General features: G+C 50.5%; 1 protein-coding gene across 1 annotated transcript in view; it reads left to right on the top strand.

Annotated features, from left to right (window-relative positions):
* Positions 1-17,690, top strand: part of LOC145339279 (carbohydrate sulfotransferase 11) — a 57,247-nt gene extending 39,557 nt beyond the window's left edge. The window contains exon 3 of the mRNA XM_080183692.1: positions 16,206-17,690. Within this exon, the coding sequence (XP_080039818.1) occupies positions 16,206-17,060 (855 nt within the window). The 3' untranslated portion in view covers positions 17,061-17,690. The remainder of the gene's footprint in view (positions 1-16,205) is intronic.
* Positions 17,691-26,716: the final 9,026 nt, after the last annotated feature.

Here is a 26,716-nt window from a genome sequence, read left to right as displayed (position 1 = left end):
GAAGAGCTGGGGTGAGGAAGTTATTTGTCACCGTTCTTCCTCGGCAATGCTTACACTGCACTCACTCACTCTTCCCCTCAGCCAATAGTAAAGCTAAATCTTGGTGAGCTGAGGGGGCAGACACATCCCCATGATCCTGTCCTTTGGGCAAACTGTGGCCCGTTGTCCAACATTGCAATGTCTGGGATTTCAGGAGTTGCAAACATCTCCCTCAGTCACTGCTTTGGAAGTCTGACCCTGCAGTTCTCGGACTTCTCTCCATCTGCTACCTTCAGGGACCGGTGAACACTCACTCCAAGGTTCTCTGTTCCTCTACACCTTGTGTTATCTTCCCATTTATTGATACCTTCCTGCCTTGTTTCTCCTTCCTCAGCACATTGACCTCACATTTCTCCAGGCTGAATTTCATTTGCTCTTCTCTGCCCACTTGACCAGTCAGTCACTAGATATCTTCCTGCAGTCTACAGCGTTCTGTGTTGCTGTGGGAAACATGCCTTGTTCTCATATAATCTGCAAATTCCCTACACTGGAGTCAAAGTATTGATGTGTACAACAAAACATCACTGGCGCCGTGTGGAATCCCATTGGAAAGAACCTCTTCCCAGTCACACAATCATCCCTAACCCTTGGCTTCCTGTCATTGAGCCAATTTTGGATCTAACTTGCCTCTTTCCCCCGGATCCCAAGAGCTTTTTTAATGACCGACCAGCCTGCTTGCGTGGGACTTTATCAAAAACTTTGCTACAATTCCTGTAGACCACACACCAAACACGTTAGCCACATAGACCTTCATACGTGTCACCTTATCGAAAACCGGAATCCAGTCAGTCAGACTGACCTTCCCGAACAAATCCACACTGACTGTGCTCGATTAATCTGCCTCTCAGAATCATTTCCGGGAACCTCCCCCATGCCGGTTAGGCTGACTGTCCTGTCATTACTTGGTCTATCCTGATTTGACCAACGGGAGGGTGTTAGCCCCTCCAGCCCCCCTGAGCAATGGGGGATTGATGGTCTGAGCCTCCGCTGGCTTTGGCTGTGGGTCTGGAGTCACATGTAGGCCAGACCAGGTAAGGATGGCAGATTTCCTTCCCTAAAGGATGTTTCTGAACCAGATGGGTTTTTCCAACAATGGGTCATCAGTAGATTCTTAATTCCAGACTTTTTTTTTATTGAATTCAAATTCCACCGTCTGCCGTGGCGGGATTCGAACCCGGGTCCCCAGAACGTTAGCTGAGTTTCCGGATTAATGGTCTAGTATCCTTACAACTGTACATTGGATCCCATCAACTACAAGGTGTGATCCCATAAATTACACAGCATGATCCCATTAACTGCAGGCAATCCCATAGATTACAAAGCATGATCCCATAATCAACAGGATCTAATCCTGTTGACTGCAGGGCGACATCGATCACATCCTGACAGTTGCTGGGCTCTGCCCTGGTGCACCGGACACTGCTGAAGGAAAATTGCCCAATATTGTTTCGTGTGTGTATAAATATGGTGGAGTCCTGTATTAAAGTCTGAGCTTCCCCTCTCTCCCTGTGCGGATCTTCTGGCTGTGGGGAAATGTTGAAAAATGTTTCTTTCCCAACAGCTGTGTCAACAGACACTCGAGCAGCCAGGCCGTGAATCAACCCTGCGCTCTCTGTCTAAGTGGAACTGATACTGCAGAGTCCGACTATCTCTCTCTGACCTCCGCCTCACTGGCGGTGGTTTAGGAATCCCTGGGTGCTGTCCCTGTTACTATGGGAATATGGGACTGGCATTGCTGGCGTTAATTCCACACCCGTTGTGTCTGCTCAAAGCCAACATTTTAGATCAGTCTGGTCTCCCGGGGCTGACAATATTAAACAATCATCAAAGTATTTTGGGACGACTTGTCAAAGTTGTACAAGACATTGGTAAGGCCACACTTACTGTGGACAGTTCTGGTCACCCTATTATAGAAAGGATATTATTAAACCAGAAAGAGTGCAGAAAAGATTTACTAGGATGCTACCGGGATTTGATGGATTGAGTTATAAGGAGAGGCTGGATAGACTGGGACTTTTTTCTCTGGAGCGTAGAGGGGTGATCTTATAGAGGTCTATAAAATAACGAGGGGCACAGATCAGCGAGATAGTCAATATCTTTTCCCAAAGGTAGGGGAGTCTAAAACTAGAGGGCAGAGGTTTAAGGTGAGAGGGGAGAGATACAGAAGTGTCCAGAGGGGCAATTTTTTCACACAGAGGGTGGTGAGTGTCTGGAACGAGCTGCCAGAGGCAGTAGTAGAGGCGGGTACAATTTTGTCTTTTAAAAACATTTAGACAGTTACATGGGTACGATGGGTATAGAGGGATAGGGGGCAAATGCTAGCAACTGGGGCTAGCTTAGAGGTTTAAAAAAAGGGCAGCATGGACAAGTTGGGCCGAAGGGCCTGTTTCCCTGCTGTAAACCTCTGTGACTTTATTGAAGCACTGAGAAATTGCGCTGCTCATGTCACGGTTTGCCTCTCGCTGAATCCACCCAGAGGACGGGTATCAGGAAATCCACTGCGGATAGATACATGCAGCAGAGGAGACCATTCAGCCCATCAAACCTGTACTTGAAAGACCTCCCCATTAATTCCCCCTCCTTTACCAGGAGCTCACCACTTGTCTTTTCAAAGTGACTCTCAAATCTGCTTCCCATTGAACCAATCAGGATCCAGCGGGTCAGCGCGTCCCGGGATCCGGTGGGTTCCTGCATCCAAGTGTTCCTGATCCCTGTTTCTATTCTGAGTATCCGATTTTCCTGCTTTTATTTTGCCAATGATTTTAAATTCGTGACCTCGATTTGCCTGTTGTTGGAAAATTCCTCTCACTGGCGTTTCAGTCAGCAAGTTCTGGGTCGTAATAACTCAAAACACAAAATAAAAATGTTTCATCTTCACCACTCCCCCCATCCCAAGCCAGAACTTCTATCCAGGGCTATTGTCAATTTGATGTGAAATCTGTAATCTCTGGTAATGAAACCTCCTCTCGGTTTCTCCCCCCTCTATCCTGTCAATCCCACTCATCGTTAGAAATTGTTCCAAACAATCTCCTCTCAAACCCGCCTCTGCTCTGAGGAGAGGACAGCTCCCGTCTCACAACGTATCTCGTGTCAGAGATTTATTCCCATTTTGATAAACCTCCTCCTTTGCCTCCTCCCCAAAGTGCGGTTCCCAGACTGGGCTGCGTCTCCAGCTCTCTTGCTGGTTTGTGTCAGAGGGCTGCTGGTTACTGTCTGGGAGTTTTACAGCCTATTTTCTGATTTATGGAGCCTGGTGATGACTTTGGAATGGAAATTTGGCGACAAGAGTAAGTCAGAGGCTGGGAATCCTGCGCTGATGAGTAACTCCCCAAAGCCTGGCCATCATCTACAAGGACACAAGTCAGGAGTGTGATGGAACGCTCCCCACCTGCCTGGATGGGTGCAGCTCCAACAACACTCGAGAAGCTCGACACCATTCAGGATAAAGCAGCCCCACTTCATTGGCATCAAAACTACAAACGTCCACTCCCTCCACCACCAGCGCACAGTGACAGCCGTGTGTACCATCTACAAGATGCACCGCGGCAACTCACCCCCCCCCCCCCCCAGGCTTCTCAGGCAGCACCTTCCAAACCCACAACCTCTGCCATCTGATAGGATAGGAGCAGCAGATACCTGGGAAAACCAGGTTCCCCTCCAAGCCTCTCACCATCCTGACTTGGAAATATGTCGCCGTTCCTTCACTGTCACTGGGTCAAAATCCTGGAATTCCCTCAACAGCACGGTCAACGCACAGAGTGTGGACTGCAGCAGCTTAAGGTCGCAGCTCACCACCACCTTCTCATGGGCAGCTCAGGGTGGGCAATAAATGCCAGCCCAGCCAGCGGCGCCCATGCCCCTTAAGGAAAGATCTTTGGTTGGACAATAAATGCCAATCTTCAGCGACATCCGCATCTCCAGCATTTTTCAGAATAAAGAACCTTGAGGGGCTGAATGGTCTCCTGCTGTTCCTGTGTTGGATTCCTCTCCTCCTCCTTTCAGAGACACCGGGCGAGGTTTTAAGGCCCCACTCAGTCAAGATTGTAAAATCCTGCCCGAACCCCCCCAGAGATTCCTGTCCTGGGGCCCCTCGCCTGCACCGATTCTGGGGAGTGTGTGGTGGGGGGTTTGGTTTCAGACATCAAGACTCAGAGATGCCACATTTTGAAATAGTTGCCCCAGCCCCTGTGTGAGGAGGAGTTGGGGAGCTGGACGAGCCTGGGGTTTGATGTGTGAGGTGACCCCAGGGTTTCGCCACGGGGAGGGGCAACAGGGAGACCCTGGGCTCGGAAGAGCCCAACACTGATTGATGCCCCTGTGCTGCCCCTTGGCAGTGTGTGTGTGTGTGTGTGTGTGTGTGTGTGTGTGTGTGTGCAGGACGGGCTGGGCTAGAGTACAACACTCCATTAACTAACCAAGATTCTTGCGCTATGATAAGGAACGGTGAGGTATTGAGGAACTGGAGTTTGCCCGGTAACCACAGAATAGACCCCCAGGAACAGTCAGGACTTCCTGAGACTATCGCTGAATGGAGAGGAAGGAAATTGTAAAATTAAGAATATAAAATCCCAAATTGTTATCTAACGATATGGTAATAACACAATACCTGGCATCCAAACAGCTGGCAAAGTATCAACTGTGTTTATTTACAGCAGTGAGAGATGATTCACAAGAAACATTTACTGCAAAACACCATCGGAACCAAAATAACCTGCTCTCCGGGACCCAACTGTGCTCCGGTGCCACTGCCATCCCATTGGTCAGGGAGTCACACGCTTCCTGAGGTTAGCCGAATTCTCGGACGAGAGGTCACGTGCTCTCCGAGGTCACCGTGACGGACACACTCACCCTGCTCGGTTTGAGCTGTTCCTGAGGCCAGAGGATTAATGTCCCAGTTTCAGAAGGGGGATAGAAGGAAGCTGCTGGCTAATTATCCTAACGTCTGCCACAGGACGTTTAGAAAATCCCAGTTGAGTTGGGGAGAGTCGTCATGCCTTTGTGAAAGGGGAACAGTGTTTGAGAAACTTGTTAGACTCCTTTGTGGATGCAGCAACCAGGCTGGATAAAGGGGAACCAGTAGATGTAGTGTATTTGGATTTCCAACAAGTATTTGACAAGGTCCCACATAAAAGGTAAAGACACAAGGTTTGTGGTGCTGGCAGTGATGTATTTGCATTGTTTGAGGGTTGGCTAACTAACAGGGGACAGAGAGAGGGGGCAGAAGGTGACTTTAGATTGGAAAGCTGTGATTAGTGGGGGTGCCACAGGGATTAGTGCTGAGGCCTTAATTATTTACAAACAAAGATTGACAACAACAAAGATTGACGAAGAAGTTGATAAAGAAGGGTAGGAGAAACTATGAAGCTGGGCTAGCGCTTAATATAAAAAAGGATAGCAAGAGTTTTTATAAATATATAAAAAGGAAGAGGCTGGCTAGGGTGAATGTTGGTCCTTTAGAGGATGAGAAAGGGGACCTAGTGGTAGGGGATGGGGATATGGCTAAGGTCCTGAACAACTTTTTTGTTTCTGTCTTCACGGAGGAGGACGTGAATAATTTGCCGGGTGTTAGCGATGGAAAGGTGGTCTTAATGACATTAATGACTGGAGGGTCTTAATGACATTACTGTTACTAGAGAGGCGGTGCTCGACAGACTGGAGGGGCTGATTGTGGACAAGTCCCCAGGACCGGATGGAATGCATCCGAGGGTTCTGAAAGAAATGGCGGAGGTTATAGTGGATGCCTTGGTAGTTATTTTCCAGACATCGCTGGATTCTGGGGAAGTGCCGGATGATTGGAAAACGGCTAATGTTACGCCGTTGTTTAAGAAGGGTGCCAGGCAAAAGGCAGGGAATTATAGGCCGGTTAGTTTAACGTCTGTGGTAGGTAAAATGTTAGAATCCGTCATTAAGGAGGAAATTGCGAGGCATCTTGAAGGGAATTGCTTGATAGAGCAGACGCAGCACGGTTTCATTAAAGGGAAGTCGTGTCTGACAAATTTACTGGAGTTCTATGAGGATGTGTCTAGGGCGGTGGATAGAGGAGAGCCGGTGGATGTGGTCTTTCTGGATTTTCAGAAGGCGTTTGACAAAGTACCTCATAAGAGGTTATTGCAGAAGGTCGAGGGACTTGGAGTTGGGGGTAAGGTGTTAGCGTGGATAGAGGATTGGTTGTCAAATAGGAGGCAGAGAGTGGGGGTCAACGGGTGCTATTCGGATTGGCGGATGGTGACTAGTGGAGTGCCCCAGGGGTCGGTGCTGGGGCCTCAGCTTTTTACCATTTATATAGATGATCTGGAGAAGGGAACCGAGTGTAGGGTGTCGAAATTTGCGGATGACACCAAGATTGGGGGAACGGCAAATTGTGCGGAGGGTGTGGAGAGTCTGCAGAAGGATCTAGATAGGCTGGGCGAATGGGCCAGGAAATGGCAAATGGAATTTAATGTTGGCAAGTGTGAGGTGGTCCACTTTGGTAGGAAGAATGGTAGGAAGGACTATTACTTACGGGGCGAAAAACTGCAGCAGGCGACGGTGCAGAGGGACCTCGGGGTCCTTGTGCATGAGTCGCAAAAACCCAGCTTGCAGGTGCAGCAGGTGGTCAGGAAGGCGAATGGGATGCTGGCCTTCATAGCGAGGGGGATTGAATATAAAAGTAGGGAGGACTTGCTGCAGCTGTATAGGGCATTGGTGAGGCCGCAGCTGGAGTACTGTGTGCAGTTTTGGGCGCCGCACCTGCGCAAGGATATTTTAGCCTTGGAGGGAGTGCAGAGGAGGTTTACTAGGCTGATACCGGAGTTGAGGGGGTTGAGCTATGAGGAGAGGCTGAATAAACTAGGCTTGTACTCGTTGGAGTTTAGAAGAATGAGGGGAGATCTCATTGAGACGTATAAGATGATGAATGGGATGGATAGGATAGAGGTGGAGAGACTCTTCCTGCTCAAAAAAGACAGTAGGACTAGGGGGCACAGCCTCAAGATAAAGGGGGGGCGTTTTAGAACGGAGTTGAGGAGGAACTTCTTCACTCAAAGGGTGGTGAATCTCTGGAATTCTCTGCCCGTTGAAGTGGTGGAGGCTGCCTCGCTAAATATTTTTAAGAAGCGGGTTGATGGGTTTTTGATAAGAGAGGGGATTAAGGGTTATGGGGAGAGGGCGGGAATGTGGAAGTGAGCCACGACAGATCAGCCATGATCTTATTGAATGGCGGGGCAGGCTCGAAGGGCCAGATGGCCTACTCCTGCTCCTATTTCTTATGTTCTTATGTTCTTATTTACAATTGATATTCATGATTTGGATGAAGGGGCCAAGACTAGAACATTCCAGCCATTCTCGCTGGTGGAATCTTCCGTGGCGAAGTATCCCCCTCCCCCCCATCGCTGGAAACCTGGCAGCGGGGTGGGGGGTGCGCATGGTACAGGAAGCCATGTTGCTGCTGGCAGTGACTGGCGCCCCCCTCTGCCGTGGCAAAACATCTCGTCCCAGGGGCACTGTAGCCAAATTTCCTGCGATGCAAACATTTGATTTGATTTATTATTGTCACATACAGTGAAAAGTATTGTTTCTTGCACGCTTTACAGACAAAGCATACCGTTCATAGAGAAGGAAATGAGAGAATGTAGTGTTACAGTCACAGCGAGGGTGTAGAGAAAGATCAGCTTAATGCGAGGTAGGTCCATTCAAAAGTCTGACAGCAGCAGGGAAGAAGCTGTTCTTGAGTCGGTCGGTACGGGACCTCAGACTCTTGTATCTTTTTCCCCGACGGAAGAAGGTGGAAGAGAGAATGTCTGGGGTGTGTGGTGGGGGGCCCTTAGTTATACCGGCTGCTTTTCCAAGGCAGCGGGAGGTGTAGACAGAGTCAATGGATGGGAGGCTGGTTTGGGTGATGGATTGGGCTTTGTTCATGACTCTCAATTAAGTGTCTTGCAGTCTTGGACAGAGCAGGAGCCAAAATAGTTAGGAAAACGGGTTGTGAGGAGGCTACAGAGGCTGCTGCGAGATAGAGATGGTTAAATGAGTAGGCAAAATAAAATTGGCAAAGGAAGAATGATATGGGAAAACCTGGGGCAGAAAGAATGTGAAAGTGGAATCAAGAGATTCTGCCCAGGGATCTGGATGCCAAACCTTGTTTGATAAGCCTCCCGGGATATTTTTCTGTGTTAAAGGTGCTATATAAATGCAAGCTGTTATAGATTACTCTCAGTCTCTGTGATTTATTGTGACAGTGGAGGATATTTATTAAAGTATCTGAGATCTCTGCAGGAATAGCTGGAAGGTTGGCTACAGACCCTTGGCCAGGTTTCTGAATCAATAAAACATTACAGATGTAATGTTTACAGAATCAGCCTGGTTCAATGGGCAGAGCGAGAGAGAGGATTGTCTTTCATCAACTTCATCCTGCGTTCAATTAGTCCTTAACCTCCACTCGAATGTTCTCTTCAAAACCTGCCAGAAGAAAAGCTGGTTAATATGTCCTTGATTCCTCCCTCCAGCTGCGCTTAACCCAACATTTTTGGCTCTTGGTTCAACATAACAGCTTTTCAAAATCAGCATTAATTCAATCCAGCTTTTCTCGCCAGCCCTGGTTCCAGGTTCCTCCTCCATCCTTGTGCTGATTAACAGTAGACATTCAGACCGTGCGGAGCTGCAGTTTATTGCAGTGGGACGTTGGGAAGACTAATGTCATTGTCCACACAGGGCCCATTGTAAATCCTGTCTTCTCATTGCCAAGTCCACCTCCTCTCCTGCCGCTGGAACAGACCGCTCGCGTTCTCGTTGTCCCGAGAATGACCCCTGACCCTGCCTCCCAAATCGACTGCGTCGGAAAGGCCGCCAGTTCTCACACCTGGAACACTGGCCCTCTCCTCCCTCGCTGACCGGCATCTACAGCCGACACCCCATCTGTGACCTTTAGCACCTCCAAACTCAACTACTGAATTCAAACCTTCTCCGAACCACTCACTCCCCCCTTCCCTATCCAAAAACCCCGGAGTACCCCAAACTTTGCTGATCCTATCCTGGTTCGACGCCCTGTCCTGTTGCCCCTTGACCCCGTGCACTCTGACCCAGGCTGGCTTCTGGATTGAATGATGTGGAGACGCTGGCGTTGGACTGGGGTAACCACAGTAAGTAGTCTCACATCAGGAGCAGCGTTCCGAAAGCTCCTTCTACCAAATAAACTGGTCGGATTTTAACCCGTTGTTGCGAAACTTCTTCCTGTTCCGGGCTGAATGGCGCATTTAGATTTTAGATTCCGCCCTCTGTGCACATTTAAAATCTTTTCTGATACGGTTGCTGTCTCTGGGTCCTAGTCTGAGATGGTGAGTTCTTTGCGTCTCTGCGATTTCTTGGTTCTGGCCTCTTGAGCACTGTATTTTAGCCACTCCACTCAGCGCTGTGCCTTCAGCTGCCTGGATTCTGAGCTCTCTAAATCCCACCATAAATCTCACCAGCTCCCTTCAACCTCCTCCCCAACTTTCACTTGCTGCTTAACATCAACCTCTTTGGCCAAATCTTTCAGAATTGCAGCATTGTGATTGGATTATAATTGGGGATATTCTTCCATTTTAGAGGAGTTTTTTAGACAGGAATCCCTGTTTCAACAGCACCTTTTCCAGCCCCAGAATTCCGCCCAGCCCCTGGCAGCCGACAGAGCGTTTTTGAAGTGTGGCCTTTTTGTAAGGTTTGTAATGTGGGAAACAGCAGTGAATTTACACACAGCAAGATCCCACAGACTGTGATTAAGAACCAGAACATCAGCACACCCGGGAGAACTCTCCTGCTGTCATTCACAATGTGGATTCGTATCATTAACGTTCAACTCAGAAAGCGGATCTGATCTCAGTTTAATCCGGAAAGACGGAACATCCCACAGTGCGGCACTCCCTCAGCACTGACCCTCTGACAGTGCGGCACTCCCTCAGCACTGACCCTCTGACAGTGCGGCACTCCCTCAGCACTGACCCTCTGACAGTGCGGCACTCCCTCAGCACTGACCCTCTGACAGTGCGGCACTCCCTCAGCACTGACCCTCTGACAGTGCGGCACTCCCTCAGCACTGACCCTCTGACAGTGCGGCACTCCCTCAGCACTGACCCTCTGACAGTGCGGCACTCCCTCAGCACTGACCCTCTGACAGTGCGGCACTCCCTCAGCACTGACCCTCTGACAGTGCGGCACTCCCTCAGCACTGACCCTCTGACAGTGCGGCACTCCCTCGGCACTGACCCTCTGACAGTGCGGCACTCCCTCGGCACTGACCCTCTGACAGTGCGGCACTCTCTCAGCACTGACCCTCTGACAGTGCGGCACTCCCTCGGCACTGACCCTCTGACAGTGCGGCACTCCCTCAGCACTGACCCTCTGACAGTGCGGCACTCCCTCAGCACTGACCCTCTGACAGTGCGGCACTCCCTCAGGTGAAGATGACCTTTAATTAGGTCAGTTCTGACAAAAGATTATCCTATCCTGAAACAGTAACTCCTCTCTCCCCACTCGCTGCCAGACCAGCTGAGATTTTCCAGGATTTTCTGTCTTTCAGATTTCCAGCAGTAATTTATTGCTGTGTAAATATTAAAGGCAGTTGGTGTTTCTCAGTGTTCTGATCTATTGCTTGTGGCAGCAGGAGTTTGGCATCCAAGAGCATGAGCAAATTTATGTCAAATGTCTCAGAAGCATCTCAAAATTGCTCAAATGTTTTGAGGTTTCTGTGTGAGTGAACGTGTAACCATTCGGGGTAAAGATCGATTCACATATCTGGGAGTGCTGCTTGTAGTCTGACGACACCAGGTTAAAATCCAACAGGTTTATTTAGTAGTACAAGCCACTAGCTTTCGGAGCTCTGCTCCTTCATCAGGTAAGTGGGAGTTCTGTTTACAAACAGGGTATATAAAGACACAAACCCAATTTACAAAATAATGGTTGGAATGTGAGTCTGTACAGGTAATCAAGTCTTAAAGGTACAGACAATGTGAGTGGAGAGAGCGTTAAGCACAGTTTGAAAAGATGTGTATTGTCTCCAGACAGGACAGTTAGTGAGATTTTGCAAACCCAGGCAAGTTGTGGGGGTTACAGATAGTGTGACATGAGCCCAAGATCCTGGTTGAGGCCGTCCTCATGTATACAGAACTTGGCTATCAGTCTCTGCTCAGCAACTCTGCGTTGTCATGTGTCATGAAGGCTTGATTACCTGTAGAGACTCGCATTCCAACCATTATTTTGTAAATTGAGTTTGTGTCTGTGTATATCCTGTTTGTGAACAGAACTCCCACTCACCTGACGAAGGGGCAGCGCTCCGAAAGCTAGTGGCTTTTGCTACCAAATAAACCTGTTGGACTTTAACCTGGTGTTGTGAGACTTCTTACTGTGTTTACCCCAGTCCAACACATCTCCACATCAGTGCTGCTTGTGAGAGGTACATTGGACGGCATGGTGGCACAATGGTTAGCACTGCTGCCTCACAGCGCCAGGGTCCTGGGTTCAATTCCTGGCTTGGGTCACTGTATGTGTGGAGTCTACACGTAGTCCCGTGTCTGAGTGGGGTTTCCTCCGGGTGCTCCAGTTTCCTCCCACAATCTGAAAGATGTGCTGGTTGGGTGCATTGACCCAAACAGGTGCTGGAATGTGGCAACTCGGGAGATTTCACAGTAACTTCATTGCAGTGTTGTTGTAAGTTTGCTTGCAGCTAATAAATGAACTTTAACATTGTATAGGAGACTGTGTGTGAGAGGGGAGAGATACAAAAGTGTCCAGAGGGGCAATTTTTTCATCCAGAGGGTGGTGAGTGTCTGGAACGAGCTGCCAGAGGCAGTAGTAGAGGCGGGTACAATTTTATTTTTTAAAAAGCATTTAGACAGTTACATGGGTACAATGGGTATAGAGGGGTATGGGCCAAATGCGGGCAATTGGGATTAGCTTAGGGATTTAACAAAAAAGGCAGCATGGACAAGTTGGGCTGAAGGGCCTGTTTCCGTGCTGTAAACCTCCCTGACTCTCTGACTGGGAGAACTTGTGTGTTCTTGGTAATACTTACTGTCAATCCGCACTGATAGAGAAGGTGGTTAGTTTTGAATCCTATTTGAAAGAACAGCCCTGTGACAAATGAAGACATTCTGAATTCCCTCATCCCATTCAAAGTGGAGCAATACCAAAGCTGCTTCTCCAGCCAGCAATTTCTCCATATTTGTTCTGAAACCAATTAAAACAAGGATTGCACTGATATTCTCAACAACTCACTTAAGCAATTAGCATCTGCAGTTAGCCAAAAGGCTGGATATAATTCAGTATTCTCTCTGAATCCTGAGCTTGGAGTCCTTTCAAAGGAGACTATCATATATCTGAATGTTAGCAATCACCTCTTAAAAATATAAGATATTTATTTGGTTGTTGCTGCAAAACTAAATTGTTATGATATCTAAGAGCTTCCCAGGGACAGACCTGCACTCAGGGGAAATTTGGCATGTCGGCTACGACTCCCGCCAACTTTTACAGATGCACCATGGAAAGCATTCTTTCTGGTTGTATCACCGCTTGGTCTGGGCTCCTGCTCTGTCCGAGACAGCAAGAAACTACAAAAGATGATGAATGTAACCCAATCCATCAGGCAAACCAGCCTCCCATTCATTGACAGTGTCTCTAATTCCCACTGCCTGAGAAAAGCAGCCAGCATAATTAAGGACCCCACGCACCCCGGACATTCTCTCTTCCTCCTTCTTCCATCGGGAAAAAAATACAAAGGCCTGAGGTCACGTACCAACCGACTCAAGAGCAGCTTCTTCCCTGTTGCTGTCAGACTTTTGAATGGACTTACCTTATATTAAGTTGATCTTTCTCTACACCTTCGCTGTGACTGTAACACTACATTCTGCACCCTCTCCTTTCCTTCTCTCTGAACAGTTTGCTTTGTCTGTATTGTGTGCAAGAAACAATACTTTTCACTGTACCCCCATACATGTGACAATAATAAACCATTTCAGTTGTTGGGCTTTGGCAAAGGGAATGATATTGACCACATGTAAACTGAAATTTACATTTGTATATATCTCATCCTGATGATCCAATGATGATGAGCATCACTTTTCTTCTGAAAAGGACCTTTAATCCCTGGATAAAAGCAAATTACTGCGGATGCTGGAATCTGAAACCAAAAGAGAAAATGCTGGAAAGTTTATATTTGTTTTTATTTATTATTACTTATGTCATTTATTATTGTCAACAAAGGCTCATCTGGACCCCAAACATCAGCGTTTTTCTCTCCTTACAGATGCTGCCAGACCTGCTGAGATTTCCCATCTATTAATCCCTTGTGGATTGTTTCTTGATTTGTGTTTCTTTTCATGCTATTTAATATCGTTCCTGTGACTTTGGCTTCTGTGTACTTGTCAACCTGTGAATAAATCTGAGTAGCCACTTTAGCCTGCAGGAGGTGACAGGAAAACACAGTGGGCATTGCACTTAAATCTCTACTAAGGGAGGTGATGAGATGAAGGGATAATTCTAAATCTCAGCACTCTGTACTCGGGTATGGGCTCACTGAATAGAAACACATCCTCCCATCTTGTAGAATGTGGGCAAAGAAAATAAGAAGGCTTTGTATTCCATTCCCAGACATTGAAAAGTTAAAGTTTATCCATTCGTCACAGGTAAGCTTACATTAACACTGCAACGATGTTACTGTGAAAACTATAGAGATAGTTAGGATTGACCCATTGGGACTGTGGACATTTTTAGGGAGTTGGGATACTTGGGCTGTCACATTGTTGTCTTGTTTGTCTCCTGTGGAGACCGTGGGTGGGATTTTACGTCCTCGCTCATCCCGAAACCATAAAATTCCGCCTGAGGTCAACGGCCCTTCCTACGCTCCACTCCTGGCCCACTCCGATTCCCGTGGCAGGCAGGCCAGTAAAATTCCTGCCAATGAGTTGGATTCAATTGGAATTTGGATTGAATAAAAGTCTGTAAAGAGTAACCCTGTACAATTGCAGCCAGATTTATTTCCCATGTACTCCAATCCCCTTGCAATAACATGCCATTTGCCTTCCTAATTACTTGCTACACTTGTCTGCTGTGTCCCTAGTGTGAGTGCAGTCAGTCGATGAGCCAGTGTTGATGGGTTGAGGGAGGTGGTTGTGGTTTTATAAAGACGGGCTAACGGATTCCTCTGCTGAGCTCACCCTGGCGAAGAGATTGACTTAACAATATTTCCCAATGTTGCTGCAACTCTCTATCTGAAGCTTCCTTGTTGATACACAATGATGGTTTAATCTCCCTGTTTACAATCCAGGAAGGTCTATTCTGACCCTTAGCTTCCTTTGAGTGCTCTATCTCGTAACATGTCATTGTTATTGGTCAGTGTAAGGCTCCAGGCTGCTCCGAGTTCCGATTTATTTTTGTACAGTAAGCAGTCTCACGACGCCAGGTTAAAGTCCAACAGCTTTATTTGGCAGCGCGAGCTTTCGGGTTGACGGTGCGGTGTTCTGTTCAGGGAGATTCTCCACTACTTTGCTCATCCGGTTTGTTAACCCTCATCCCATACGGATTATGTACGTACAAGGATGGATAAAACAGCTGCTCCATTCAGCGTGTCCCTGTGTATTCACTGAGTGTGATGAAACATGACGGCACAGATGCAGGCTGTTTGGCCCGTCATTTCTGTGCTGGACAACATATAACAGCATCCAATCTAATCCTCCTTCCTGGTTCTTAGAGGTTTGGACCTTGCAAATGCAGAAAGATTTCCCCATTGCCAAACCCCCATCACCGCTCGACCCCACCCTTAGTAGAGAGGCCAGTAGCCAGGGAGGATGTGTTTAAAGTAACTTGCCGAAGGATTTGAGAGGAGATCAGGAAACCTTTTTCTAATAGTACTGAAAAACAGAGACATGTTGCTGAAGTTTTTCATCTTGAATTCATCAGAACATAAAATTTCAAATTATCACCATCTAGAAAAGCAAAGGCAGGAGACACATGGGAACACCACCTCGTGGAGGACATCCCCCCGCTGGCCCCTGACCCCCCCGCCCCCCCCACCCCCCACAAGTCACTCACATCCTGACTCAAGCAAGTGGGGATGTGGGATTTCAATTGAAAAGCCAGCAGGTTTGAGTTTGCCTGCATCACTCAGAATTCTCGCATTGAGAGGGTTGGCTTATGAGGAGAGACTGAGTAGACGGCGGCTAAACTCATTGGAATTCAGAAGAATGAGCGGAGATCTTATAGAAACACTTAAGATTATGAAGGGAATAGATAAGATAGAAGCAGGGAAGTTGTTTCCACTGGCAGGTGAAACTAGAACTAGGGAGCATGGCCTCAAAATAAGGGGGAGCAGATTTAGGGCTGAGTTGAGGAGGAACTTCTTCACACAAAGGGTTGTGAATCTGTGGAATTCCCTGCCCAGTTGAGGCTCCCTCATTGAATGTTTTTAAGGCACATTTAGATAAATGTTTGAACAGTAAAGGAATTAAGGGTTATGGTGAGCGGGCGGGTAAGTGGAGCTGAGTCCATGAAAAGATCAGCCATGATCTTATTGAGTGACGGAGCAGGCTCGAGGGGCCAGATGGCCGACTCCTGCTCCTGGTTCTTATGTTCTGTATCTAACCCCGTGCTGTACCTGTCCTGGGAGTGTTTGATGGGGACAGTGTAGAGGGAGCTTTACTCTGTATCTAACCCCGTGCTGTACCTGTCCTGGGAGTGTTTGATGGGGACAGTGTAGAGGGAGCTTTACTCTGTATCTAACCCCGTGCTGTCCCTGTCCTGGGAGTGTTTGATGGGGACAGTGTAGAGGGAGCTTTACTCTGTATCTAACCCCGTGCTGTACCTGTCCTGGGAGTGTTTGATGGGGGACAGTGTAGAGGGAGCTTTACTCTGTATCTAACCCCGTGCTGTACCTGTCCTGGGAGTGTTTGATGGGGGACAGTGTAGAGGGAGCTTTACTCTGTATCTAACCCCGTGCTGTACCTGTCCTGGGAGTGTTTGATGGGGACAGTGTAGAGGGAGCTTTACTCTGTATCTAACCCCGTGCTGTACCTGTCCTGGGAGTGTTTGATGGGGGACAGTGTAGAGGGACCTTTACTCTGTATCTAACCCCTGTATCTGTCCTGGGAGTGTTTGGGGGACAGTGCAGGGGGTGATGAGGATGGGGAATTGTAATGCTTGTTGTGTTTTGTGTGTTGTTGCAGTTTGCCCGCTCCGATGCCCAGCAGATTCACCAGCGCCGACGCACTATGCTGAACAAAAACTGTGCCGCCCACAATAAGCTCAGCCGTAAACGCCACATCCTTAACCCTGACGACCTGCGACATCTGATCGTTGATGACCAACACGGGTTACTGTACTGCTACATCCCAAAGGTGGCCTGCACCAACTGGAAGAGGGTCATGATGGTCCTGACTGGAGGTGGCAAATACAGAGATCCCTTGTCCATTCCAGCCAGCGAGGCCCACGTGACCTCCAACCTCCGCACACTGGACAGCTACAGCAACGCTGAGATCAACTTCCGGCTGAGGAACTACCTCAAGTTCATCTTTGTGCGTGAACCTTTTGAGCGACTGGTGTCGGCTTATCGCAACAAATTCACTCGCAGATACAACACTGCCTTCCACAAGCGCTACGGCACCAAGATCATTCGGGAACACCGGAGAGACCCCAGCTCCGAGGCTTTGGAGCACGGTGGGGACGTGACCTTTGAGGAGTTTGTCTGGTACCTGGTGGACCCCAAAACGCGGAGGGAGGAGCCTTTCAACGAGCACTGGGAGACGGTCTACTCGCTGTGTCACCCCTGCCTGATCCGCTATGACGTGGTGGGACGTTACGAAACGCTGTTGCGCGACGCCCGTTACCTCCTGGACCTTCTAGAGCTTGACCATCACGTCAAGTTCCCCTCACCCAATGTCTCGTCCCGGACCACACACGACATGACGGCCAAGTTTTTCAAGAACATCTCCCCTTTCTACCAGAAGAAGCTGTACAAATTGTACAAACTGGACTTCACCTTGTTTAACTACTCAATCCCATCTTACTTGAACATACACTGAGTGCGCCTGGGCCTTGCTGCCGTTGTTCTGAACTCGGTTGGCTGTGATGGTGACTGTCTGAGCCCTGGGCCATCACAAACTGTGAAGCAGCCGGGATTGCCGTGGGAACAAATTCCAGAATTTAACTTATTTTAACGTGGTCTCGTTTTCATTCTTGGTTGGCAGTGATTTACCCACAATCCTTCCACCCTCACTCTCTCCCTGCTCTCGCTCTCTCTCCGCCCTCGCGCGGTCCCCACCCTCGCTCACTCTCCCCCCTCGCTCTCTCCGCCCTCGCTCACTCTCCCTCCTCACTCTCCCCACCCTCGCACACTCTCCCTCCTCACTCTCCCCACCCTCGATCACCATGTCCCCCATCCTCTGTGACCTCTCAGAGCAGAACGTCACCTCCTCCTGTGATGTAACCTGTGATTGTATGAGTTTCATTTTTGAGTTTCAGAGTGCGAGTGGCTAAGCTGGGCCCCCTGATGGAGGGCGCGTGGCTCCATGCTGGGGCTGTCAGCCCCCTGATGGAGGTGTGTGGCTCCGTGCTGGGGCTGTCAGCCCCCTGATGGAGGGTATGTGGCTCTGTGCTGGGGATGTCAGCTCTCTGAGAGTAACAGCTTCCAGGAATATCCTCTGATTTGTGACTGGGGACAGAGTCAGTTCTCTGAGAGTAACAGCTTCCAGGAATATCCTCTGATTTGTGACTGGGGACAGAGTTTTGCCCAGGCAAAGGCTGTTTGGCTGCTTTGTTGGACAAGTGAAGGCTGGGCTTGAGAAAGTCAGTGTGAGGAATGTGGAATCTGAAAGGGTCATCGAATCATAGACTCCGTACAGTACAGGAGGCCATTCGGCCCATCGAGTCCGCACCCACCACAATCCCCCCCAGGCCCTATCCCCATAACCCTATTGCATTTAACCGGGCTAGTCTCCCTAAGGGGGCAATTTAGCCACACCAATCCACCTAACCCGCACATCTATGGACTGTGAGAGGAAACCGGAGCGCAGAGGAAACCCACGCAGACACGGGGAGAATGTGCAAACTTTGCACAGACAGTGACCCGAGCCAGGAATTGGCATCTCTTTTCCCTCCCAGCTGGTTGGAGTTGCCAACTCTTGGCAGTTGCCCCCCCCCGATACTTTTAACAGGTGAAGATTGTCCAAGGAAATCAATGTTGGCCTGGAGAAAAATCACTAGGGCATTAAGAAAAAGATTGGTTCTGAAATAATTTGTTCAAACGCTTGTGTTTATTAGTTTTAAAAATATTGGGAATGTTTATCTGGCAGTTAGCGTTTCCAAAAAGGCTTTCCAATTGGCCAATGGAAGGCAATGTTCTGCAATGATTGATGTATTGGGTGACCAATGGCGAGAGGGTTGGGGGGGGTGGTGTTCATTGGGGGGGGGGTGCACAGGTTTGGGGGGGCAGAGTTGGGGGGGGTCACAGGTTGGTGGGGGGGCAGAGTTGGGGGGGGTCACAGGTTACAGTTGGGGACCAGATGTCCTGGGGTGATAAAGGAGCCTGAGGATTAGTGACAGTGTCGCTGGGCCAGTGAACCGGGGCACGTGGCTCCAAATCCCGGCACTGGCAGCTGGTGGAGGTTAAATTTGATGGATAAAATCTGGAATGAATTGCGTCACCAGGAAACGATCGACTGTTGTTTTTAAAAAAAAACCCATCTGGTTGACGAATGTCCTTCAGGGAGTGAAATAGCGGAGCTTTACTCACCATTCCGTTTCCCAAACCAGTCTGGATTCAAACCGGTTAAAATTCAGGGGATGAACTGAGGGCGGGAGGGGGTTAATGGGAGATGGGGTTGATGGGGGGGGTTAATGGGGGGGGGGTGAGTTAATGGGAGGGGGGGGATTAATGGGGTGAATGGCCAGTCCTTTGACCGCCTTCTGATTGGAAGATTGGTTTCACTCTCTCTATTTCTTTGGTTTCAGAGAACCATTTACAGGGAGTTTTGCAGCTTTTAAAATATTTGAATGGGGGCCGGGAGCCCAGCTCGCTGCTGTAAGTACCCCCCCACCGCCCCCCCCCCCCCAACACACACACCGCCCCCCCCCCCCCCCCCCCAACTTACCTGGTCATGGACTTTGGGATTTGTGTATAGTCCCAGTTTTGGCCGTTGCTCTCAGTGGCCCCCCCGCCCCCCCCACCCCCCCACTCAGACTGGGTGTCTGCTCTCAAAGATGGGCCTCCCTCCTGCGTGAGGGGCTGGAGTTTCCTCTCTGACCGGTTCTCCTCTAACCAGTTAACCATTAGCTGAGGTGGCCATTCAACCCGCAAAGGCCATGCTATCTCTTTGAAGGAGATATCCAATCCCATCACTTTTTTCTCCGTGATCCTGCGATTTATTCCTTTTCAAATGTCCAAATTTTTGCCTTTTCAGATGGAATCTGATCCCAGTGTCCTTTCGGGGAGTGACTCCCAGATCTTGGTGTGGAGAAATTTCTCCTCGTTTCCCTCGGTCATTAAATGATGGGACCTCAGGCCTGTGACCTGTCTGCCCCCCCGCCCCCCCTCACCACTTTGAACACCTCCATCACGATCAAATCCAACTTTGCTCCAAATGATCTGACCCCTCAGTCTGGTAATCTCTCACTCTGGGGGGGGGGGGTGGGATCTGGTATTCTTATCAATGGCTGAGTGCCCGGAATCTCAGCCATTGCCTCGGCTGAGGTCTGAGCCGCGATGTGGACAGGTTCAACACGGATTTGTTTGTTCTTGTATCCAGTATCTCCGCTTGCAAACCCCTTTTTATCCTTTACTCCGGCAATCCCTGGGTTCGTTTCTACAATCACTGCATGTTCTTCCAGGGAGGGTGCAGGACGCCTGGGATTTGCTTCCTGTTTGGAGGTTTCAAGCTGAGATTTGTTTGGTTTTTTATTGAGTGAGAGGCTGATGGAGGAACAGTGGAGAAGTGGAGTTGAGGGACTGTTCGAGTACGGAGAGAAAGCAGGAAAGTGAACTTAGATCAGCTGTGATCTTACTAAGGGGGGTGGAGCAGGTTCGAAGGGCTGAATGGCCTCCTCCTGGTCCTAAGCTTCTGGGCAGAGCCCAGAGACTGGGAACAAGTCAATTAAAGTGGAGAGAAAGGAGAAATCCCAACCTCGAGTGGGAGAACGCAGTGTGTTCAGTCACTTGGTGAATGTGGGCTGCTTGGTTTCTAAGTCCCATGGGTGCTGGGTTCCATGGGTGCTGCTGCCTTGGCTGATTGGACCCATCTCCCTCTCAGTTGGGTTCCCCCTCACTGTGTCGAACCACAAAGGACCTGGCTGAGGCTGGCAAATCATTTGGCCAGCGTAACCCGTGTCACAGCCAGAGAGTGGCACCCATGGGAGTTTAGAGTGGGTAATCAGAGAATGGCACCCATGGGAGTTGAGTGGGCGCTTAGAGAATAGCACCCATGGGTGTGGAGTGGGTGATTGGAGAATGGCACCCATGGGAGTGGGTGATCGGAGAATGGCACCCATGGGAGTTGTTTGGGAACTCAGAGAATGGCACCCATGGGAGTTGAGTGGATGCTCAGAGAGTGGCACCCATGGGAGTTGAGTGGATGCTCAGAGAGTGGCACCCATGGGAGTTGAGGGTGCTCCTATATAAAGCTGGGTGCAGCTCCAGGATGGAGGTTTATGGATTTAAGCTGTAGCTGGGAGCTGGAAGTTTGTGTTGCTGGTTACAGGGAGTTGTTTGCGAGAGAAACAAACTCTGTTTCCCTGATTGCTTTATTTATTTATTTAAATCTGTATACGGAATAAGTGGCGTCCCCGTTTCCCCCCCACCATCCTCCCTCTCTGCCTGTGAGGGGGTTCCCTTCTGATATTTAATTTTGTCAGATTCCGATAGTGGATCACTCTTTCAGTTAATGATCTCTCCCTCGTACTGACAGTTAATCCTGGGCTAAGAACGGCTAATCTGGTTATCAGCTAGTTAATCCTCGGTATTGCAGGGTTAGTTTGGTTAACCTTCAGTATTAGTTAGTTAGGCTGATACCCAGTATTGATTCATTCATTTTGTTAACTGCCACTATTGACTGGTTAATTTGGTTAATTACTGGTGACGACCCGCTAACCTGGTTAAGCCTGGTTAGCGGCTGATTATCCCACGGCTGTAACTCTTGTCAATGTGAACAAATGTGCAAAAAAAACTGGATTTGAGACAAATTGTAATAAAAGATTTGTTTTTTTAAATAAAATTATTTTAGAAGTCATCAGTTTTCTCCTTTGTTTTTGCGGAGAGTTCTGGCTGATTCTACCCCCCAGCCTGGCTTTCGTCAGTCACCAGGTGGTGCTGGCACTGCTGGGCTATTCAGCCATGTGAGGAAGTTCTCAGCACAAAGACATTATTATTGATGGCTTTGTGAAAAGGAAACCATGTTTAACTAGTTTAATTGCAGCTCGTTGAGGAGGTAACAACATGGATAGAGGAGAACCTGTGGATGTACTGTACTTAAGGCATTCAATAACCACAATACAAGAGCAAACTTAGGCCTATCAGCCCATCGCGTCTGCTCTGCCATTCGATCGTGGCTGATATGATTCTTATCCCCATTCTCCTGCCTTCTCCCCATAGCCTTTGATCTCCTTATTGATCAAGAACCTATCTATCTCTGTCTTAAAGACACTCAGTTACCTGGCCTCCACAGCCCTCTGCGGCAAAGAGTTCCACAGATTTACAACCCTCTGGCTGAAGAAATACTTCCGCGCCTCATTTTTTAAAAGATTGTCCCTTCACTCTGAGGTTGTGCCCTCGCGTTCTAATCTCTCCCACTGGTGGAAACATCACCACGTCCACTCTACCTGGGTCTCTCAGTGTTCTGTAAGTTTCAATAAGAGCACCCCCCCCCCGACACACCGTCCTTCTAGACTCCATCGAGCACAGACCCACACTCCCCCACCGTGCCTCGTGACAAGCTCTTCATTCCTGCGATCATTCTTGTGAACTTCCTCTGGCCCTCCCCCAAGGCCAGAACATCCTTGCTTGGGTATGGAAGTCAAAAACTGCTCCTGAAATTCCAAATGGGACCTGACCAGAGCCTCAAGGTGCCAGATCAAAGGTTACTACAGAAAATCAGAGCTCATGGTGTAAAGTCTCCAAACTCTGATCCGGATACGACCCGCTGCGGGTCAGCTGTGGCCCACGGGCTGCAGTTTGGAGACCCCTGGTGTAAAGGGTAACTGTTAGCTGATGAATAAAGCATGCAGGAGGTGATGGCTTAGTGGTATTATCGCTAGGCTACTAATCCAGAAACTCAGCTCATGTTCCAGAGACCCGGGTTCGAATCCCAGCATGGAAGATGGTGGAATTTGAATTCAATTAAAAAAAAAGTCTGGGATTAAGAAGCTAGTGATGACCATGAAACCATTGTCAATCATCGGAAAAAACCCATCTGTCCTTTAGGGAAGAAAATCTGCCGTCCTTACCCGGTCTGGCCTACAAGTGACTCCAGAGCCACAGCGATGTGGTCCACTCTCAACTGCCCTCTGAACAAAGGGGGGGGGGCAATAAATACTGGCCAACCAGTGATTACCATATCCCATGGATGAATAAGAAATAAATAGCACGCTTACCCTCATCAGCTGGGGCATTGCATACAGGAGTCGGCAAATCATGTTGCAGCTCTACCAAACCTTGGTTAGGCCGCATTTGGAGTGTTGAGTTCCGTTCTGGTCACCACACGATCAGAAAGACGTGGAAACTTTCGAGAGAGTGGGTAGAAGGTTCACCAGGACACTGCCTGGGCTCCAGGGTGTCGGCTACAAGGAGAGGTTGGAGAAACCAGGATTGTTTTCACTGGAAGGACGGAGGCTGAGGGGAGACCTGATAGAGGGCTACAAAATAATGAGAGACAGGGACAGGCTGGATAATCAGAGGTTTCTTCCCAGGATGGAGTCGTCAATTACTGGGAGGGGGGAGGGGGGGGGGGGGGAGGGGGGAGGGGGGAGGGGGGAGGGGGGAGGGGGGAGGGGGGAGGGGGGGGGGGAGGAGGGGGGGGGGGTAGTTTTCCACGCAGAGAGTGGTGGGGGCCTGGAATGCGCTGCCAGAGGGGGTGATGGAAGCAGGCACATTAGCAATGTTTAAGAGGCATCTGGATGGATGCATGAATAGGGAGGGAATAGAGGGATACGGACCGAGTAAGGACAGAAGGTTTTTTTTCAGTTAGGACATCATGATCAGTGCAGACTCGGAGGGCCGAAGGGCCTGTCCCCGTGCTGTACTCGGAGGGCCGAAGGGCCTGTCCCCGTGCTGTACTCGGAGGGCCGAAGGGCCTGTCCCCGTGCTGTACTCGGAGGGCCGAAGGGCCTGTGCTGTACTCGGAGGGCCGAAGGGCCTGTCCCCGTGCTGTACTCGGAGGGCCGAAGGGCCTGTGCTGTACTCGGAGGGCCGAAGGGCCTGTGCTGTACTCGGAGGGCCGAAGGGCCTGTTCCTGTGCTGTACTCGGAGGGCCGAAGGGCCTGTGCTGTACTCGGAGGGCCGAAGGGCCTGTCCCCGTGCTGTACTGTTCTTTATTCTTTATTGTTACAGGGAAAAGAAATGGGTTATTTTCCAGTTGAGCCCACAATCGGTCAGTGACCCCCAATCAGGGTGACCCTGGCAGTGACCCCGGTCAGCGGGTGACCCTGGCAGTGACCCCGGTCAGATGGTGACCCTGGCAGTGACCCCGGTCAGATGGTGACCCTGGCAGTGACCCCAGTCTGTGGGTGACCCTGGCAGTGACCCCTGCATTCAGTGGGTGACCCTGGCAGTGACCCCGGTCAGCGGGTGACCCTGGCAGTGACCCCAGTCAGCGGGTGACCCTGGCAGTGACCCCAGTCAGCGGGTGACCCTGGCAGTGACCCCAGTCAGCGGGTGACCCTGGCAGTGACCCCGGTCAGAGGGTGACCCTGGCAGTGACCCCAGTCTGTGGGTGACCCTGGCAGTGACCCCTGCATTCAGTGGGTGACCCTGGCAGTGACCCCGGTCAGAGGGTGACCCTGGCAGTGACCCTAGTCTGTGGGTGACCCTGGCAGTGACCCCTGCATTCAGTGGGTGACCCTGGCAGTGACCCCGGTCAGTGGGTGACCCTGGCAGTGACCCCGGTCAGAGGGTGACCCTGGCAGTGACCCCGGTCAGAGGGTGACCCTGGCAGTGAGGCCACAGTTCTGTTGAGGTTGTTGGCTTTACCCAGTAAAGGGCTTCAGTCTGGAACATTAAAGTCAGTAAAATTCTCCGGATACAGAAACAGAAATATAAAAATACAGCATAAAATTTATTAGGCTGGAAATGGAGGTATTGATCAAGTATTGTGTACAGAGCTGTGATATATCCAGTCTCAATTCCAGCTCTGAACTCACTCAGTATTCCAGTCACCGGATAGGATGTGATCCAAAACTCGGGAGGTTCGAAGGTGCAAGTGAGCTAGCAATCCCCGCAGTAAACATCACACTTCCTAACTCAAACCTCTAGTGAATACTTTATCCCTTGGGCAACAGATATACTCCCTCACACACACTGACTCTCACTGGGGTCCCACACACACTGACTCTCACTGGGGTACGGGTCCCACACACACTGACTCTCACTGGGGTACGGGTCCCACACACACTGACTCTCACGGGGGTACGGCTCCCACACACACTGACTCTCACTGGGGTACGGGGTCCCATACACACTGACTCTCACTGGGGTCCCACACACACTGACTCTCACTGGGGTCCCACACACACTGACTCTCACTGGGGTACGGGTCCCACACACACTGACTCTCACTGGGGTACGGCTCCCACACACACTGACTCTCACTGGGGTACGGGTCACACACACACTGACTCTCACTGGGCTACGGGTCCCACACACACTGACTCTCACGGGGGTACGGGTCCCACACACACTGACTCTCACGGGGGTACGGCTCCCACACACACTGACTCTCACTGGGCTACGGGTCCCACACACACTGACTCTCACTGGGGTACGGGTCCCACACACACTGACTCTCACTGGGGTACGGGTCCCACACACACTGACTCTCACTGGGGTACGGGTCCCACACACACTGACTCTCACTGGGGTACGGGTCCCACACACACCGACTCTCACTGGGGTACGGGTCCCACACACACTGACTCTCACTGGGGTACGGGTCCCACACACACCGACTCTCACTGGGGTACGGGTCCCACACACACTGACTCTCACTGGGGTACGGGTCCCACACACACTGACTCTCACTGGGGTACGGGTCCCACACACACTGACTCTCAATGGGGTATGGCTCCCACACACACTGACTCTCACTGGGGTACGGCTCCCACACACACTGACTCTCACTGGGGTACGGCACCCACACACACTGAGTCTCACGGGGGTACGGCTCCCAAACACACTGACTCTCACTGGGGTACGGGTCCCACACACACTGACCCTCACTGGGGTACGGCTCCCACACACACTGACTCTCACTGGGGTACGGGTCCCACACACACTGACTCTCACTGGGGTACGGGTCCCACACACGCTGACTCTCACTGGGGTACGGGTCCCACACACGCTGACTCTCACTGGGGTACGGGTCCCACACACACTGACTCTCACTGGGGTACGAGTCCCACACACACTGACTCTCACTGGGGTACGGGTCCCACACACACTGACTCTCACTGGGGTACGAGTCCCACACACACTGACTCTCACTGGGGTACGAGTCCCACACACACTGACTCTCACTGGGGTACGGGTCCCACACACGCTGACTCTCACTGGGGTACGAGTCCCACACACACTGACTCTCACTGGGGTACGGGTCCCACACACACTGACTCTCACGGGGGTATGGCTCCCACACACACTGACTCTCACTGGGGTCCCACACACACTGACTCTCACTGGGGTACGGCTCCCACACACACTGACTCTCACTGGGGTACGGCTCCCACACACACTGACTCTCACGGGGGTACGGCTCCCACACACACTGACTCTCACGGGGGTACGGGTCCCACACACACTGACTCTCACTGGGGTACGGGTCCCACACACACTGACTCTCACTGGGGTACGGGTCCCACACACACTGACTCTCACTGGGGTACGGGTCCCACACACACTGACTCTCACTGGGGTACGGGTCCCACACACACTGACTCTCACTGGGGTACGGCTCCCACACACACTGACTCTCACTGGGGTACGGGTCCCACACACACTGACTCTCACTGGGGTACGGGTCCCACACACACTGACTCTCACTGGGGTACGGGTCCCACACACACTGACTCTCACTGGGGTACGGGTCGCACACACACTGACTCTCACTGGGGTACGGCTCCCACACACACTGACTCTCACTGGGGTACGGGTCCCACACACACTGACTCTCACGGGGGTACGGGTCCCACACACACTGACTCTCACTGGGGTACGGGTCCCACACACACTGACTCTCACTGGGGTACGGGTCCCACACACACTGACTCTCACTGGGGTACGGGTCCCACACACACTGACTCTCACTGGGGTACGGGTCCCACACACACTGACTCTCACTGGGGTACGGCTCCCACACACACTGACTCTCACTGGGGTACGGGTCCCACACACACTGACTCTCACTGGGGTACGGGTCCCACACACACTGACTCTCACTGGGGTACGGGTCCTACACACACTGACTCTCACTGGGGTACGGGT

The sequence above is a fragment of the Carcharhinus amblyrhynchos genome, unplaced genomic scaffold (genome assembly GCF_965287045.1).
Source record: "Carcharhinus amblyrhynchos unplaced genomic scaffold, sCarAmb.v2.hapA scaffold_379, whole genome shotgun sequence".
In the NCBI taxonomy this organism is placed as follows: domain Eukaryota; kingdom Metazoa; phylum Chordata; class Chondrichthyes; order Carcharhiniformes; family Carcharhinidae; genus Carcharhinus; species Carcharhinus amblyrhynchos.
This window is presented reverse-complemented; position numbering and strand designations above follow the sequence as displayed.